This window comes from Mangifera indica, chromosome 8 (genome assembly GCF_011075055.1).
Source record: "Mangifera indica cultivar Alphonso chromosome 8, CATAS_Mindica_2.1, whole genome shotgun sequence".
Classification (NCBI taxonomy): Eukaryota; Viridiplantae; Streptophyta; class Magnoliopsida; order Sapindales; family Anacardiaceae; genus Mangifera; species Mangifera indica.
The window spans coordinates 11,886,393-11,902,717 of NC_058144.1; the positions used below are offsets into that span (position 1 = coordinate 11,886,393).

At 34.0% G+C, this 16,325-nt stretch overlaps 2 protein-coding genes across 3 annotated transcripts; both read right to left on the reverse strand.

The window, feature by feature from the left end:
* Window positions 1-1,058: 1,058 nt before the first annotated feature.
* On the reverse strand, window positions 1,059-5,120 carry LOC123223142 (ubiquitin carboxyl-terminal hydrolase 20-like). Its single transcript, XM_044646236.1, is given in 8 exon segments — window positions 1,059-1,454; window positions 1,552-2,092; window positions 2,330-2,452; window positions 2,755-3,093; window positions 3,222-3,394; window positions 3,747-3,857; window positions 4,197-4,317; window positions 4,411-5,120. Coding segments are annotated over 8 exon segments (2,103 nt in total). The 5' UTR covers window positions 4,810-5,120; the 3' UTR covers window positions 1,059-1,158.
* Window positions 5,121-5,578: 458 nt separating this feature from the next.
* LOC123223863 (probable ADP-ribosylation factor GTPase-activating protein AGD8) lies at window positions 5,579-14,329 on the reverse strand. Of its 2 annotated transcripts, none has more exons than XM_044647294.1 (7): window positions 14,184-14,329; window positions 13,822-13,940; window positions 7,695-8,148; window positions 7,297-7,551; window positions 6,880-7,005; window positions 6,170-6,271; window positions 5,579-6,034 (listed from the first exon to the last, which is right to left on the reverse strand). In XM_044647294.1, the coding sequence occupies exons 2-7, from the start codon at window positions 13,938-13,940 to the stop codon at window positions 5,927-5,929; spliced, it is 1,164 nt and encodes a 387-aa protein (XP_044503229.1). In that variant the 5' UTR covers window positions 14,184-14,329; the 3' UTR covers window positions 5,579-5,926. The 2 variants fall into 2 exon arrangements, with proteins under 2 accessions (XP_044503229.1, XP_044503228.1); XM_044647293.1 differs by having other exon boundaries at window positions 14,060-14,295.
* Between the last annotated feature and the right edge of the window lie 1,996 nt (window positions 14,330-16,325).

Consider the following 16,325-nt stretch of genomic DNA (forward strand, 5'->3'; position numbering starts at 1 on the left):
TAAACCAGCTGAATCTTCTCTCATTGCCTTATTCTCTATCCTAATATTGTCTATTTTGCTCCTCGGATTAATCCCTCCGCTAAAAGCTCTAAGGACAGATCGCATAACATCCCATTCCTGCAGATTGTATCAAATTGTCTAGAATATTGGCACGACAGTGACAACCATCCATGCGATTTATTTTAGGCCAAAAGACTTTCCCCACCCAAGGTTTAGTTCTTGCTCAGTATACCCCTATAAAATTTTAAAAATTTAAACATTTATCTATTATCCAAATTTTGTTAAAATTTTTTATTATGATAAAAGATAAAATTATTATTTTATTATTAAACTCTAAAATTCTAAAACTTTATATCATTTTTGCCTTTTAATTTAAAAAATTAATAATTTCTCTTCGAATTAAGTTTTCAAATATTTATTTTTCTCTCCTACGATTTCAAAATCCTCCTTTCATTTTCCAGTGATTTACTTTGATTAAGCCATTTTCTTTCTCCGCTATCGACGATGGACAATAGCACCTAATTAACACAAACCAACAATGAAGGTTTCATTTGGACGATGAATCTTTCATTGTCTAGAAAATGAATCAAAACGACAACGAAGCTTTTATCACCGTTAGTTTATGTCGATGAAATGCTATCATCCATCATTGCAATGGAGAAAGAAAATGGCTTGGCCAAAGTTGGTTTTAAAAAAATAAAAGAAGGATTTTGAAACCCTAAAAGAAAAAGATAAATTTTTTAAAACTTAATTTTTAAATAAAATTATTAATTTTTATTTAAAAAGACAAAAATAATATAAAATTTTAAAATTTTTGATTTAATATTAAAATAACAGTTTTATAGTTTATAATTAATAGTTTTAACTAAATTTAGTAGTTTATGAATTAGTGTTTAAATTTTTAAAATCACACAGATGTCTGCTTGGGTATAAAGATAAACCTTGGGTGGGACTAATTCTTTTGGCCTTTATTTTATGTTGTCATTTTTGTGATTGGACTTGTTTTTCTATTTAACAACTAAAAGACGCTCTTGTCCTGTTTCATGAACAATTGAAGCTATGGCAAAATTACTGTTCACATTAACACTGAACTTTACATTTTCCAGTAGATACAAGATCAATGCAATATTTTATATGCAAAATCTTTTAACTGTAGCTTCATATTGCCACCCGCTGCATCACTGAACTATGGCTGCGTTTGCGGCTAGCACTTTGTGGACTAGACCTTTTACATGAAGATGATTTAACTCCTCTTTTCTTGTTCATAGAACCATCAGTTATAGCAGCCATAAACTTCAAACACCTTGAACCAGTCATATTTCTCTTAAGGCAGCGAATAGCTTCCTGTCTCTCAATAGCCTTACCAACCCTTTCTAATTGTCTTTTACCGTTGACCTTACTCTCCAATGTCAAATGATCCAGTTTTAGATGCTTTCGAGGGACACAGAAGGTTTCTAACAAATTCAAAACTCATACCAAGTTAATTCAAAGTAACAATTTCATGGGAAAAAATTCAAACAAATAAAAACTGACAATAAGGCATTTCTTTACCTGTAGGATTGCTAGGATAATCATCTGGACTAGGTGATCGGGATGGCGTCAAAGGACAGAAACCATCATTGGTGTTAACTTTGTTAACACCCTTGGTGCTTTTACTTTCCTTATAAGAAAGGACTCCATTACAATCACTCATTCTAACAGGCTTTGAAGCATCAATCATGGGAGAATCATCTCTAATCTCAAGTTTGGACACATTCTGCCTTGATCCTGAGGTAAAAGATGCAGAAATTCCTTCCATAGTATCCCTAGTTACATTGACCTTAACAGCTTTCAGTCTTGTTTCACATGAGACATTACTAGAACTACCTCCAGAAGTATCTCTGGATTCATTGATTTCAGCATTTGTTACCCTACAATAGTGACTGAAACCACCATCCCTATTATCTAGAACAGATTTGGGTGATGAATTGGGAATGGTATCCAAGCACTTCTCAGCTTCTAACAAACTTGAACACCAGGGAGTGCCCTGCTTGGCATAGAACAGAATATAGGCATCCTGGGAAAGAACAACATCCTCATTGACCCTAGTGACCTATAAAAGATCAAACAAGAAAAGTGATCAGGAATTGAAAATGTTGATTCCAATTTAAACAGAGGAAGAACCATAAGAAAAAAAAAAAACTCTCCCATTGATCCCAAAGGCAAGACCTCCATCTAGACATGGACATCTTTACATCACAAAATCCCAAGACCTTTAAATTAACTTGAACATAATTAAGAGCAAGAATAGTACACTAAAAGAAATAAGAATAATTTATGAAATAATTACCCTTGAATCATTTAGCTTGTGCCATGTGTCTGGTGAGGATCGAATGTAAGAAAAATAGTGCCCATAAGTTGGTAAACGCCCAGTGTGCTCCACAATTGCATATAGATGATACTTTAACTCCGCCTATAGAAATTAAACAGCACAAGAAAATTCATTAAATATGATGTGAATCCAATGCACACTTAATCAATGTTATGGAACAGCATAGAATTTAAAAACACAGCGATCTAATCATCCAGTCATACTCCTGGTAACTTTTGTTCTTATCTCTGAACAGTTACTCAAAAGTAGTAATAAAATTAAGCTTTCCATCACCCCAAAATAAACAGCAAAGAACTCCAATCTAGACAATAATATTGCTAACAAATCTAACAGTAATCTCCTACTACGATTCTTATTAGCAACATATAGATAATCTGACTCACATCAATGTTTTGACAACCACTGGTGTATGGCCACAAATCAAGTTCCAACGGGAATTCAACATGCTTATCAATCTTCACAACATATGATCCATCAGTCTTGAATCGTTTCAAATGAAATGCAGCAACCAAAGGAGCCTGGTCCAGCATAAGCTTTTTTTCCACTGACACTTCTTCCTTACAGTTCTCACAAGTAAACTTCGCCTCTGGATCTTCAATCTTTTCCAGCTTAGTGAAAGATTTTAGAGCAGCTTCAAGAGAGCCAACCTCTTCAATCTCCAAACTCAAGTCAACTAGTGGTTCATATGTGTCAGAACAATGACCACAATTGCAGCACTGCAACTGAAATGCAAATGCTAGCTGTTAGAAAATACAATAAAAGAATCTATAATCCAAACATTGAGAAAAGTAACATTTATGCTAAATATTTAAAACAGCAGTAGGTCAAGGTACCAAAAGTCATTTCATACTTTGCTAATAAGACGACCACCAAAAATCTGCTCCACTATGTTGTTATCTTTGGAAGACAAACTCTCATCTAATTTCTTAGAATCCAAACAGCATCTTTCAAGTCTATCTAACAAACACTACAGGAACTCATGGGCATCTTCTTGCTGGTATCTTTCAAAGGAAGATGAAATGTCTAATTATTCGAAATTAAGAAAAACAATCACTAACAATAACTCATTGAAAAAAAAAAAAAAAAACCTTCCAACATCAAAATATCTTGCAAAAAAAGTGAACAGATGTTGTGTTCTAAGTGTTAGAATGCATCAAAAATTGTCATACACTTCACTGCTGTAACAAAACTAACTTAAGCCTTATAAGATATAATGTGCAAATATCCTATAACTATGACTAAAAGTTCCTGTATTGTAGAACCAAATCACCCAAATAATAAAAATAAAAAGAACACACGGCAAGAGGAAGTATTTGCATGATCTTAAAAAATGTGAAATTTTAGTATGATCATAAATAAACGTAAAAAAGGATACTGTGCAAATTCTCTACAAGTTTTGAAGGAGAGACAACTTTTCCTGAAGAAGCTAACGAAAGGTCAATCTGATCACAAAGCGCACAAATAACACAGAATCCTTCACTAGCACCTGGAAATTTTACAACCCAGATACAATTAAATTCCAATTTTCAGAATTAAGAAATAAATAATAACAACAATCAATATACGTACTTGAGTTAGCCTCAATAACAGCATATTATAATAACATAAGTAAACCTTGTTGTACAAGTATTAGAACTTACAACTATATCATTACAAGTCTTATGGTCCATCTTACAAGTTAAAAGTTCAAGTTCAAAGTTTGATATGCATCTTTTCTATAACTATCAAGTACTTCAACAACTTAATATTCCCAAAGTTGTGGCCATTACTATAAACATGCTACGTAGCCAGAATATGAAAACATAAAAACAGTTGTTGACCTCACCATCGCATGGCTTTACATGATTGCAAGTACGAAGACATCGAACAAACGGCACAGTATGAGTGAAACATTGGAGAATTGCATTGATAAAACATGTGTTCCCTAGATTTTCAAGCCCTGCACCCTGCAAAAACATAAACAGCAACACATTAATTTAACCAACTCATAGAGAATTCTTTACATTTACTGAAAATTCAAATAACTTTCAATAACTAACCACTCCACTAGGCCCGATTGGTGCAAATTCTCGGCGAGAAGGCCACGGAATGTTGCCACTAGGCCACAGCTTCTTTGACCGTGAATTCGAGTACGATCGTAAAGAATTACTATAAATTTCTTCGCCGTTGTCTACTTCAACATCATCACAGTCCAATAGATTTTCTTGGGGACTTATTGCTTCTGGAGACCCATCATGATTATCATCCAGGGTTTCAATATCTTCCATTGACGAAGAAGACTCATCAAGGGTTTTTGAAGTAGAAGGGACTTTAGCCGAAACAGGTGAAGATAAAGAAATCAAAGAGTGTTCATTCAGCGTTCCTTCATGCGACGACTGATGAAGGTTTTGAGAAGGACCCGAGTCGGTTTCTCGGGCTTCGATCAAATAGGTATTCATTGAATAAGAGAAAATTTGACATAGAGAATGGATTCAAAGAATCAGAAACTCCGTTTCGGTCTTGTGAACTATTTACTGGCAATTGAATGGGAGGGATTTGAAATTTGGAAGAAGCTAGCTAGCTATTCAGAGTTTTTTAAGGAGCGGGAAGTGTTTAGAAAGGATTTTGAAAAGAGAGGGAAAACTCAGCCGTCAAATTTTTTTTTGCTTTTCTTGCTTAGTGAATTGAATTGAATATGAAAGAGATTCGAATAGAAAGCTCCTTCGCGACTCTTCATTAACTAACTGTACATCAAGGGGTAATTTTGAGAATATACCTTGAGCTTACACACTCACTCCTAAGGTTCCTCCATCCAAGTGTTTCTTGCCCCGCCTAGATAAGATTATCATAACGGTCAAGAGATCCTTTATTGTTTTTTGGTAAAATTGTTAATTTAAACAGCTTATTATATTAGACAGATTAGAAAGAAAAAAATTACGAGAAGATAAACTTACTTGCACAAATTACAATACAACTCTATTTCAATATTAATTATGTACAGTTCATTTATTTATTTACTCTAAATAATTAAATGTTTATTTACTCAACTGAAAAATACCTTAAAATAATAAAAGGCCGTCGTGAGTTTTCCGTTTGCATGTTCATGATTGAGTCTGCCCGAATTCCATCCACAATCCAATACTGTTCATTTAATGAAATTTCCGTCTCTCAAATGCTACAGAAACCTCATTATGTTTAAATTGAAGAATTTCAACAAAACAGCTTTACTTCTGATGAAAAATGATATATATATTAAACTCGCAATTCCCGAAACATCTTAATACAAAGCAGGAAACTTTGATTTGGTTTACAAAGGGCCATTAAATTTACTTGAGTGAAAACCGAAAAGGCACATATATATATATAACTTGACTCAGAAGAACAAACCCTGTGCTAAAACATAATAATAAAAGCCTAGGCTCAGATAAGCCTTAACCCAGTTCTAAAAATTTGTTGTCTTTCAAAAACAATTGTATGATATCAACTCATTTTACATTCCCTACATCACAAGCTGGCTTGTAATGCGACAAACTGCAGATATACTTGAACCCCGACAATATCTATCTATTACAATAATTAGAGGATTCTGTCCTGAAGATCTGTAATTAAACTGGATGCCAAGGAGCTTAGCTTCTTCCCAGTCTCTCCGGCAATGTTCTTAAGGGAGGAGATGTCTTGTTGTGCCTGAAAAGAAAGTAAGTTACTCAAAATAAAAATAAAAACTTCAAAGATCAAAAATGAAGCCTCATCTCTCATTGATCTTTTTACGTAATAAATTTAATTAGATCATTCTGCTAGCATCACAATAATTCAAGGTACCTGGAATGAGAGTCGATTGATGAGGTCACTAGCAGCAAGATCAATGGAGGAATTATCAGCATCATGACCGAAAAGATCAGCACTAGAGATGGCTGTTGAACTCTGGGGATAATAAAAACTTTGTTAATGAAATTAAAAACATGAGTAAAACTGCTTATTCCATCTAACAGGACTCCTCAGAGAAATTTCTAGTTAAATTTATTAGCAAAGGTAATTTTCAATAGTTCATCAACATAAATTAGCATTCAAGTTTCATAGATGAATACACTAAAAATGCCACCAACAGAAATACAAGTTTACTAATTTAGATAACTTAGATGTCTCCACAAGTCAGGTTGAGAACATTAAGCAGGTTAAAAGTGCTTAAAACCTTGTTAATATATCATTTAATAAGCCATGCTAGACCATTGATTGACGATTGTGTTCATTACCAACCCCATACACACTTCAAAGTTCAAACTTCCCACATCCCTGACAACCCCACCCAACTCAACCCTGAAAAGGACATGAAAGGTCAGTTCTGGCAACTAAAGTGTTTGTTTTTTTATTTCAAAGTCATCTTAGGAAAGTCTTCTGAAATTTTAATATTTGTTAGCAAAAACAAATACAGAATAATATATGCAACTAAAGCATCTGCGCCAAGAAAAACAGTGACTTGAAGCAAAATTATGAATAAAAATAATCAAACAAGTTAGTGTAAGAGCACACACAGAGAACTTCTGCAAAGAAACTTGAGAATCAATATCCATATCTTTGCTCTGATCCCCGAAAAATTGGGCTGATGATATAGCTTTTGCATTTGAGAACTTCTTCCTTGCTTCATCAGTTTCTTCAATCTGATAATACAGTAACATAAGTATAAGAAAACTATGGTGGAATCACATGCATTATTCAAGCAAAGTCATACCTAACAAGGTGAACGAAACCAAATGACAAAAAATTGAAAAGACTACTTTTTGTGCCAGCTCCAACAAACCCAAAGGTTAAAAAAAGAAAGGTCCACAGAAGCAAGAAGATTTATCATTCTATATCAAAAGAAATCCATATTGACTTAACGTTTCATTGATATATTTAGGCATGTCAAGTTTCCCCTGCCTAAATCTGAGCAAGACTGACAAAATGCTTACTTGTACTTTTGAGGAACTAGATTTCTTCTGAAAACCATTGTCCATTCCATAATCTGCAAAGAAGCTTGATGACTTTGGTGGAGCTACATGGCCAAGCACTTGAGGACCACCGGAGCTCAACTCAGCAGATTGGACATTTTCCACATACTCAAAGCGAGATGCAAAAGATGAACCAGCAGACAGAGTGTTGCTATTTGATGTGGCAACTGGGGCAGTTGGTTCTTCAGGTTTCTGGTCATATAGACTTTCACTTGTCTGTATTAAATAAGGAGGTTTTGCTAAGACAATATTTGAATCAAACATGAATAATCACATATAAATATTAAATGCAGTTGTCCACTGTGATACATACTCCGGCAGCTAAAATAATTGTACAAAGAGGAAACTGCTAAATGTACCTTTGTAGTAAGTTTTCGTGCACCAAGCCCACCAGTCTTCCCTGTTCTCCTTGCACCAAGAGGCTTTTTGACAGTACTGGTAACAACCGAATGAGAAACTTTTGTTGAAACAGGGACATCATGAGTTTCTTGCTTTCCTACATGACTTTCTTGCCCTCCTATACTACTTTCTTTTGGATCTTCCTGGATCTTTACATCTGAAATGCCATTAACTGTTTGTGCCGACTGAGAAGCAACAGGTGATGAAGGTAAACCCACCTCTTCTGCCATACTTTTAGCAACTTCTTTGGTAAGAATCTGCTTGTACATCTCAGCAGCTCTTGAAGTATATTTGGCCTCAATTTTGCCCCCATCAGTCCATCCATGCTGCTTAAAAAAAGCCTGTGCACGGTTATTACCACCAAACATCATCGTTTTCAACTGCTCAGTATTCCATGAGTCTAAATTTGTTGACCTAAATGAATAGACAAAAATAATTATAATTATGGGAGGAAAAAAACAAAGAAAGAAATAAAAGCCCCCAATATAATTATTTCATGATATGCATGTTCTTGAAATGCATGGCTATATGGAATCAAACTTGATCAATTAATGGCATGGAGCTACTGGGAAAGATATCCCTGTTAAAAAAGGATAAGACTCCATCCTTTCATTTTCTTCACTGATTAGCATAAAAAACATATATGCCGAATCAATTTATTTACACAGGAATATTGATAGCTCAACTAGATTTAATTGCAAAACAAAAGGTAAATATGGTGGCAGAACAGCTTCAACCAATTACACATTTTCTTTATAATAATAAAATTCAAGAGAAAACCTAATTTTTAATTTTCAACTGTGCAGAATCAAATTGAAATTGAAAACAATCAAGGGACAAAAGCAAAGAGAATATCATTGAGAAAAAAGATAAAAAAAAGTTTCAAACTGATGTCATAATTTAAGGAGCTTAAGTAATGTTGCCTGGAACTAAATTGTCTTTCAGAAAAATCTGAGATCTTTAAAAAAACATCATCATGATAATAGACTCACTGGTCACTCAACGAGGTTTCTTTCTCGATTAATCTTGATAAAATCTAAGAATATGTAATGCAGTTATTGTATGTGAAAACATACTTCCAAAATATAAACATAGCCTGTCACACCTATAAACAAACCCCATTCCTTAGTAAGAGCTTCTGAAGAATGTTTCACATTTTCTAAGTAGTATTTAAAAATATACTGGTTCAACAAAGATTTCAAAAGTTATCCTTCACAGTAAAACTAAAATTCATAGAAGTGTTAGGTAACAAGTATATTTCTCTTGCAAGAAGGAGAAGCAAATACAAGGGAGTGGAGGAAGGAACACAGGTGGCAGCAAGCAGGATGATACCATTGGCAAACACACAACACTACAAGAGATAGACAACAAGCAAGAGGAGCTGAAACATGCCAGGACACGAGAGGTCTGGAAGTTAGGGAATGAAGATACTATGTTGGCTGGTGAAAGAGAAGGAAGGCAGAAATTTATTATTGGCTGTGGAAACTCTTGGGAAAGAGATGGCTCTCAAATCCAGCCTTGAAGAGAGAATCGACACTCTCAAATATGCTGGAAGTTAACCTCATTTATGTTTATTTCCTTAGCTTGTTCTAGTGAGATTTGTTGGACAACTTGTAAAGGAGTTTGGCAAAGTCAATACAATTTAGAAGTATTTTATTATTTACTTCCCCGGTTTATTTGCAATCTGTGTTGGTATTGTGTCTGTGTGCTTGGTAGCTATTTGGTGCAGGTTAAGGGTCAACAAAGATTTACAAGGTTTTCAAGCAATATATTTCCAAGAAGGACTGTATAAGTATGTATCAAATTGGTATCAAAGCTCTCACAATTGTCAGGATGGAAAGATTAAGAGTTGATATCATCAAGGATGATGGTGAACGATGAACATTCATCTGGTGACTAACAAAGCGGCAAATTTGAGAAAGGTGGGAGAACAGAATTTGCGTCAGTTGAGAATACCAGACTTGAACCATGACTATAAACACAAGTCATGGGTTGCCTTATGGTAAAGGAAGACAATTTGGATGGTGAGGGCATCCTAATCATATTTTATGGAGAAACAAGGAGGAAAGAAATTAAGTTCGTCAATTCTAGTGTTCTGGAGGGAAAATTAGCGTTATTTAAAGATCCATTAGTGGGAAACAACCATCAAAATAAAGAAATGGCATATTCCAATGAGCTCTAATTGTCGAAATTTGTTGGTTCATCTAGAGATCTACTTCAACTGACGACATGCGATAGAACGAGAGCAATGGACGTTGAAGAATACGAAAAACAAAAAAAACTAGAAAAAAAGAAATCATAAGAGATGCAATAGACCAATCAGTTTGACGAAATTGACATTGAATCAATGGAAAAATAAAAAGTAAAAATGAAGTAGTTGGTGAAAGAGAAAGAGAAGGACAATTTTATATCCCAACCCAATCCAGCAACCCATTTATCCAAAAACAAACCCGAGCCCAATATCAAGGTAACCCAAAAATTCTTCTAGCCAAACCCAACCACAATATTTCTAAATCCAATCCAACAGTTTACAACCCAGGCCCGACTTACCATAAACCCAAATCCAACCTTCACCCATTTATACTCAACCCACTCTCCAATATCTAATCTAGCCCAAATAATCAAAACCCAACCATAAGACCTGATCCAAAAGCAGATTGGTCCGCTCTAACCCAAATATCATATACATACCACCCAAACCCATATTCAACCAAATCCCACCTAATCACATACAAAACCCTAATGCTCCACCATTCAATAAACCCAAGCCCACACTTTACCAACTCAATAATTCCAAGTCTAACTCTACTAACAAACCATTTCATTACCCAAACCCATAACTCAAATTACTCCAACCCAAGCTATCTCACCCGAGCCAATCACTCAAAGAACCCATCTCCATTAATCCAAATTAACCCAACAATTTCCCATAAAAATTTCAATCAGGTTTACAACTCTCATAAACCATCTAACTCAATTAAACCCCTCTCTCATATCGACCAAATGAATTCAGCCAGTCAACGACAACACTACCAAGTTCTTCAATTATGGCCATGGAGAGTAACAACAACCGAAGAAATGGCAATCTTTGGCGACTCTTGAGTGTAAAGTACCAATCCAAGCTTGGGTGGGATGAAAAACACAACTTGAACCACATAGAAAGAGGCATATTGCATTGCTTACATAAATCAAATCTCTTCTCTCACATCATCCAATCATGCACAGTCAAACATTTAATTTCAATAGCAAAACAACTTCATTCCTTGACAGTAACATATGGGTGTTCCTCTAACAAGTTCAATTGCAATCATCTTGTCAACAGGTACTCCAAATTTAAACACAAACCCTTTGCTACTTGGTTTGGAATTTTGCCAAGGAAAGATATCATGTCTTGTGACATGTTGATCAACACTTATATGCAGAATGGTGATTTGGAAAGTGCTCGAAAAGAATTTGACAATATGTCAAAGAAAATTATTGTGATGTGAAATGTGATGGTCATGGACCTAATTCAGTTTGAGTCTAACGAGGAGGTTTTAATAGTTTTCTTTCTAGAAATACTCGGTTGTGCTAAGTATACTCTCTGCAAATAATTATTGAATGCACTAGGAGGACTCGGAAATGATAGAGCAATCCATAATTTGATGAGTGATCTAATAAAAGGCAGATATTGGGCTTAAAGCGTTAATGAGCAGAGGGAAAAAACATATTCTATTTTGTTTGTTGATGAAAATGCTCCAAATAAGAAGTCTAGAGACAAACTGAGAGCATATGTTGCAACACTAGCATTACTACAATTCTAGATGTACTTAATTCTAATGGAAGAAATAAAGATCCCTTTTCTCTTGATGCATTAGTTGTTTTCATATTTTGTGTGCTTCAAAGAGTTTATCATTAGGGGTAATCTCGACAAGAATTCACCAAATGTTGGCTATGTGTTGCTAATGTTTTATCACCTTTATGATGGCAAGATTGGTGAAGTGTTCATGAGTGGATTGTTTGAAAACTCTGGTTCTCTTATCAAAATGCCACTACTAAAGGATGACAAGAGTCCTGAACCTAATGATATGAAATCTATTTCAGAGAATGGTATAAATGCATGCAAGCTTCATACTAATAGACATGGAAGAATGGAATCCACCAAAGGGTCTTGTGCAAAGGAATGGGCTAAAAAAGAGAAACAGTTGCAAAATGTATATGCAATCGAGTCTAGTTCAAAAAATATAGATAAAGTTGGCTTGAAGAATGTTCTTTTAGTTAAAAGGTCTGTTGGGAGTGGGAAATCTGCAACTATTCATGCTTGTGTAATTGGGAAAGGAATTAATGTTCTTGAGCACAATGGATTAAATTTTTTATTTGGTGTTGTTATGAAGCAAAAATTTGGTGAGGTTTTAGAATCACATTGTCGAGACAAGTCAATAGGAGATCCAATGGATTTACAAAATAAGAATAATATGGAAACTACCAGAATGCTATACAATGGTGAAGAACCACAACAAGTTGATGATGAGATGATCAAAGTGTTTTGTACATTAGATAAAGAAAATTCTCGCGAAATCTTGGGAACATTAGAGAAGCATACCTACAAAGGGAGAACTAATCATAATAGAGTAGATGTTAAACTTTTGATTCTTTTTTAGGATGTGTATAATGTTTTTGTTGAAATCATCAAAAAACAGTTTTCTAACCTTCACCTTGAGAACAAGGTGGTCCTCGTTAGGCAGGGCAACGTTAGGCAGCAAGTATATGTCTCTCGTAAGGAGAAGCAAATACAAGGGCAAGGAAGAAAGAACAAAGGTGGCAGCAAGAGATGGACCACAAGCATGTGGAGCTTAAACGAGGTAGCACAGGCAAGTTCTAGCAGTTAGGGGATGAAGATATTATATTGGTTGGTGAAAGGCAAGGGAGACAAAAAATTATTATAGGTTGTGGAAACACTTGGGATAGAGCTTACTCTCAAATCTAGCCTTGAGGAGAGAATCAAAGCTCTCGAATTGTTGGAAGCTAGCTTGGTTTATGTTTATTTTCCTTAGCTTGTTCTAGTGGAGATTTGTTGGATCGGTTGTACAGGAGTTTGGCAAAGTCAATACAATTTACAAGTATTTTATGAGTTACTTCCCTGGTTTGTTTGCAATTTGTATTAGTATTGTGTGTCTGTGCTTGATAGCTATTTAGTGTAGGTTAAGGGTCAACATAGATTTTCAAGGTGTTCACGCTATATATTTCTGGGAAGGAATGTACAGGTAAGTATCAAAATTCCAGCATTGAGTTGAGGGCTAACTTGGCACCAAATCTTTCAACCTTAACAACGAGAACCAATTATGGACAACAAAAATGGTAAAAGGGCAAATATCATATCATGCATTTAAACTATTGGGTTGAGAAAGTAGTTAAGATAAAAAATTTAAAGGGAAATAGCAGCCTTCCAAATTTTGTAGATACAAAATTGTACACCAAAACCACCAACCCATCTCTAATTGACAAATATTAAACACCCACTTAAACCATAGACCAAAAGCCAACTAACATCATAAATCAACAATGAATGATAGATCACAATCACTCAGATCTAAACAACCAAAAACTATTTCAAGGCATCACAAGCATTAACTCTACCCCAGCAAATGTTAAAAGCAGTCCAACACTACTAACTTCTTGCAAAACTCTTTCCTATATCATCAAGTTAATGTTGCTTGAAAAACACACGTTCAAGATAACAATCAAAGAAGTTCAAAATATCAGAAGAGCAAAAAATGTTGGAAGGAGTAGACACAATTGATCAAGAAACTAGATTTGGCGAACCAATGCCTAAATAGATCACTTAAATCTGAGCTCAAATAGCCGTCCATTCGACACATTAATCAAAATACAAGAGCAGATTAGAATTTAAACGCAATAGGCCGTGATCCACCCAACAAAAATAGTCAATCGTCACAAAATAATTTTGATCCTACCTAGTCCAATTCATCAACAAACATATCAACATAATGCAGAAAACTTTATACATAAATAATAAAAAGAATATAATCGAGTTTGCTAAATAAACAAAAAAAAAAATAGAGATCAGAATAATAACAGCAATATTACCTAACGAAGCTGATGTGTACACCGAGACTCCGGTGAACAGCAGAGCAATCAATGCATAGGAAGATCCCGTACGTTACAGACGCCCATGTAGGGCTCTTCGCATTGCAATCAAAACACATCTAGAACCAGAAGCAATGTCAAAAAAAAAAAAAGTAAAATAACAGCAAAAATTTTGAAGATCGTAAAGGAAATTTCACAGATCTGAATCAGATCCAGAGACAAAAATAAAAACACACACCTTGTTATCGGATTTCGCTTTGAGTTTTCTAAAAACAGTATTCTTGTCCATCGGATTATCGGACGCCATAAGGACGGAAAAATTAATAAAATTAAAATTAAAATTGAGAAGGAGTGCAACTTACTTTCTGGTTCAAATAGGAGATTCTGAAGAGGTGCGATGGAACACCTCTTCAGCTAAATAAAATAAGAGAAACCGCAAAAGCTGAATGCTATTTGTGTTTTTTCGATTAAATTAGGAGATTCAAATTTTTTTTCAATTGCTATTAATATTAATTAGTTAGTAAAATGACAAAAACACCCTTGCTGTTTTATCAACTTTAGGTGATTTGTCATTTATTATTGCTTCGTTGGTACGAAATAATGACGTAAATAGCCTTTGCTGTCGTGGGTGTGTTTGGTCTACTGGATTCAAACTGATATGGAAAAAGAGGAAATTAATTTAAATGATCAATTTGTTAGGTTATAAAATGTAACTACGGCTGGATTCGAACCGAGTCAATCAAGCTCAAGCTCAAGCTTGGCTCAGATGAGCCCAAAACAAGCTTACCCTAGCCGAGCTCAATTGAGCTCGAGTTATTCACCAAATTTTTTAATCAAAAATTTTGATACAAAACGACCTCGTTTTGACCAATCTGTATTAAAACGATGTCATTTTAATAATAAAAAATGAGTCGAGCCGAATTCAAACTGAGTTCGAACTTAGTTTTTTCGAGCTCGAACTTGAGTTCAACTATATGTGAACCAAGCCGAACTCAAGCTCGGCTCGAATCCAACCCTAAATGTAACCAACATTCCAAATTCTATACTCATCTAATTAATTAATTTATTTTAATATAAATTTATTTTTTATTTTAACATTACATAAATAAATAGTATTATATATATAAACAATTAACATAATCTTATACACAAATACTGATATATTATTATGTGATTAGTTATTATTTTATCTATAATTTAAAATTATTTAATTATATAATGATATATTATTATTTATATATAAAATTATATTTATTATTTATATACATAATTTTATTATTAAATAATATGTCATAATTGTATGTGTTATTATTTTCTAAATTTACCATTAATATACACATTATTATTGTGTAAAGTTACTATTAATATACATTACTTAAAAGTTTAATTAAACAAATCGTTGTATTAATGTGTTTATTCTTAGTTTATGTTGATAATAATTTTAGGAATTCGGAGATACAAAGAAAAATAGAAAAGAAATCTAACAGTTTAATAAAACTGAAATAAACATCAATGTAATTTATTTTGAACCACATATCTCTTGTTTGGTTTCTACAGTTAATTAAATGAAGTCACACTACATGAATAAATACAACACTAAATTGGGTCTCCTCTAATCTTAAGAAGTGCCCTAAACATGTTATTTGAAACATCTATCCTTGGGTTATCATTAGTTTTTCCCTTATAATGCTCACTATATTCATCTTCATACGAAATGTTACTTGCATCTGAAATACATAGGCCCCAGAAAACCTTTAAGTCCATTCCTGGTAATTGATCCTAAATCTTTAACAAAATGACAAAAGCATCAATTACTATGAATTAACAATTATTGTGACCATATTGAATATAATTAAGAAGTTAATATGAACAAAGCGACGAGGGCCCAAAAGCTCTAGGTGACCTTACCAACCTATTCTTCCACAATCCCCACAATAGTCGATATAAATCAAGCGATAGATATATCACAACAACAAATGAATCCCATATTCGAATTTCGTATACAAAAAATTATATTTTTCCTAAAACAAACCCTAGACCTAACATCCAACCCACAATAGTCGACATAAATCAAGCAATATGTATCACAACCAACAAACCAATCCCATATTCAAATTTTGTACACAAAAAATAATCTTTTTCCTTACAAAAAACCTTAGATCTAACATCCAACCATTTTAACTACTATATCAACCAACATATCATAACAGACTTATCAACCGATAGGAACCCTTTATTTATAACAAAAAATTTTCAAAATTTATTTATACCCAAACCCTAAATTTAATAAAAAATAAGCGTTGTCATAATCAACAATCGTTCTAAACGAGAAGAAGAACTCACCTACCTACCATTGCAATGTTGTTAGTGTCAGTTGTCTGCATTGGCATCAGTTCTGTTGAGTTGGAGAAAAATGCAGCATCGGTTGTGTTTGTTTGGGTGAAAATGAATGCGTCGATTGTGTTTGTTAGGTAGAAATGAGTGCGTCAGATCTGTTTGTTTAG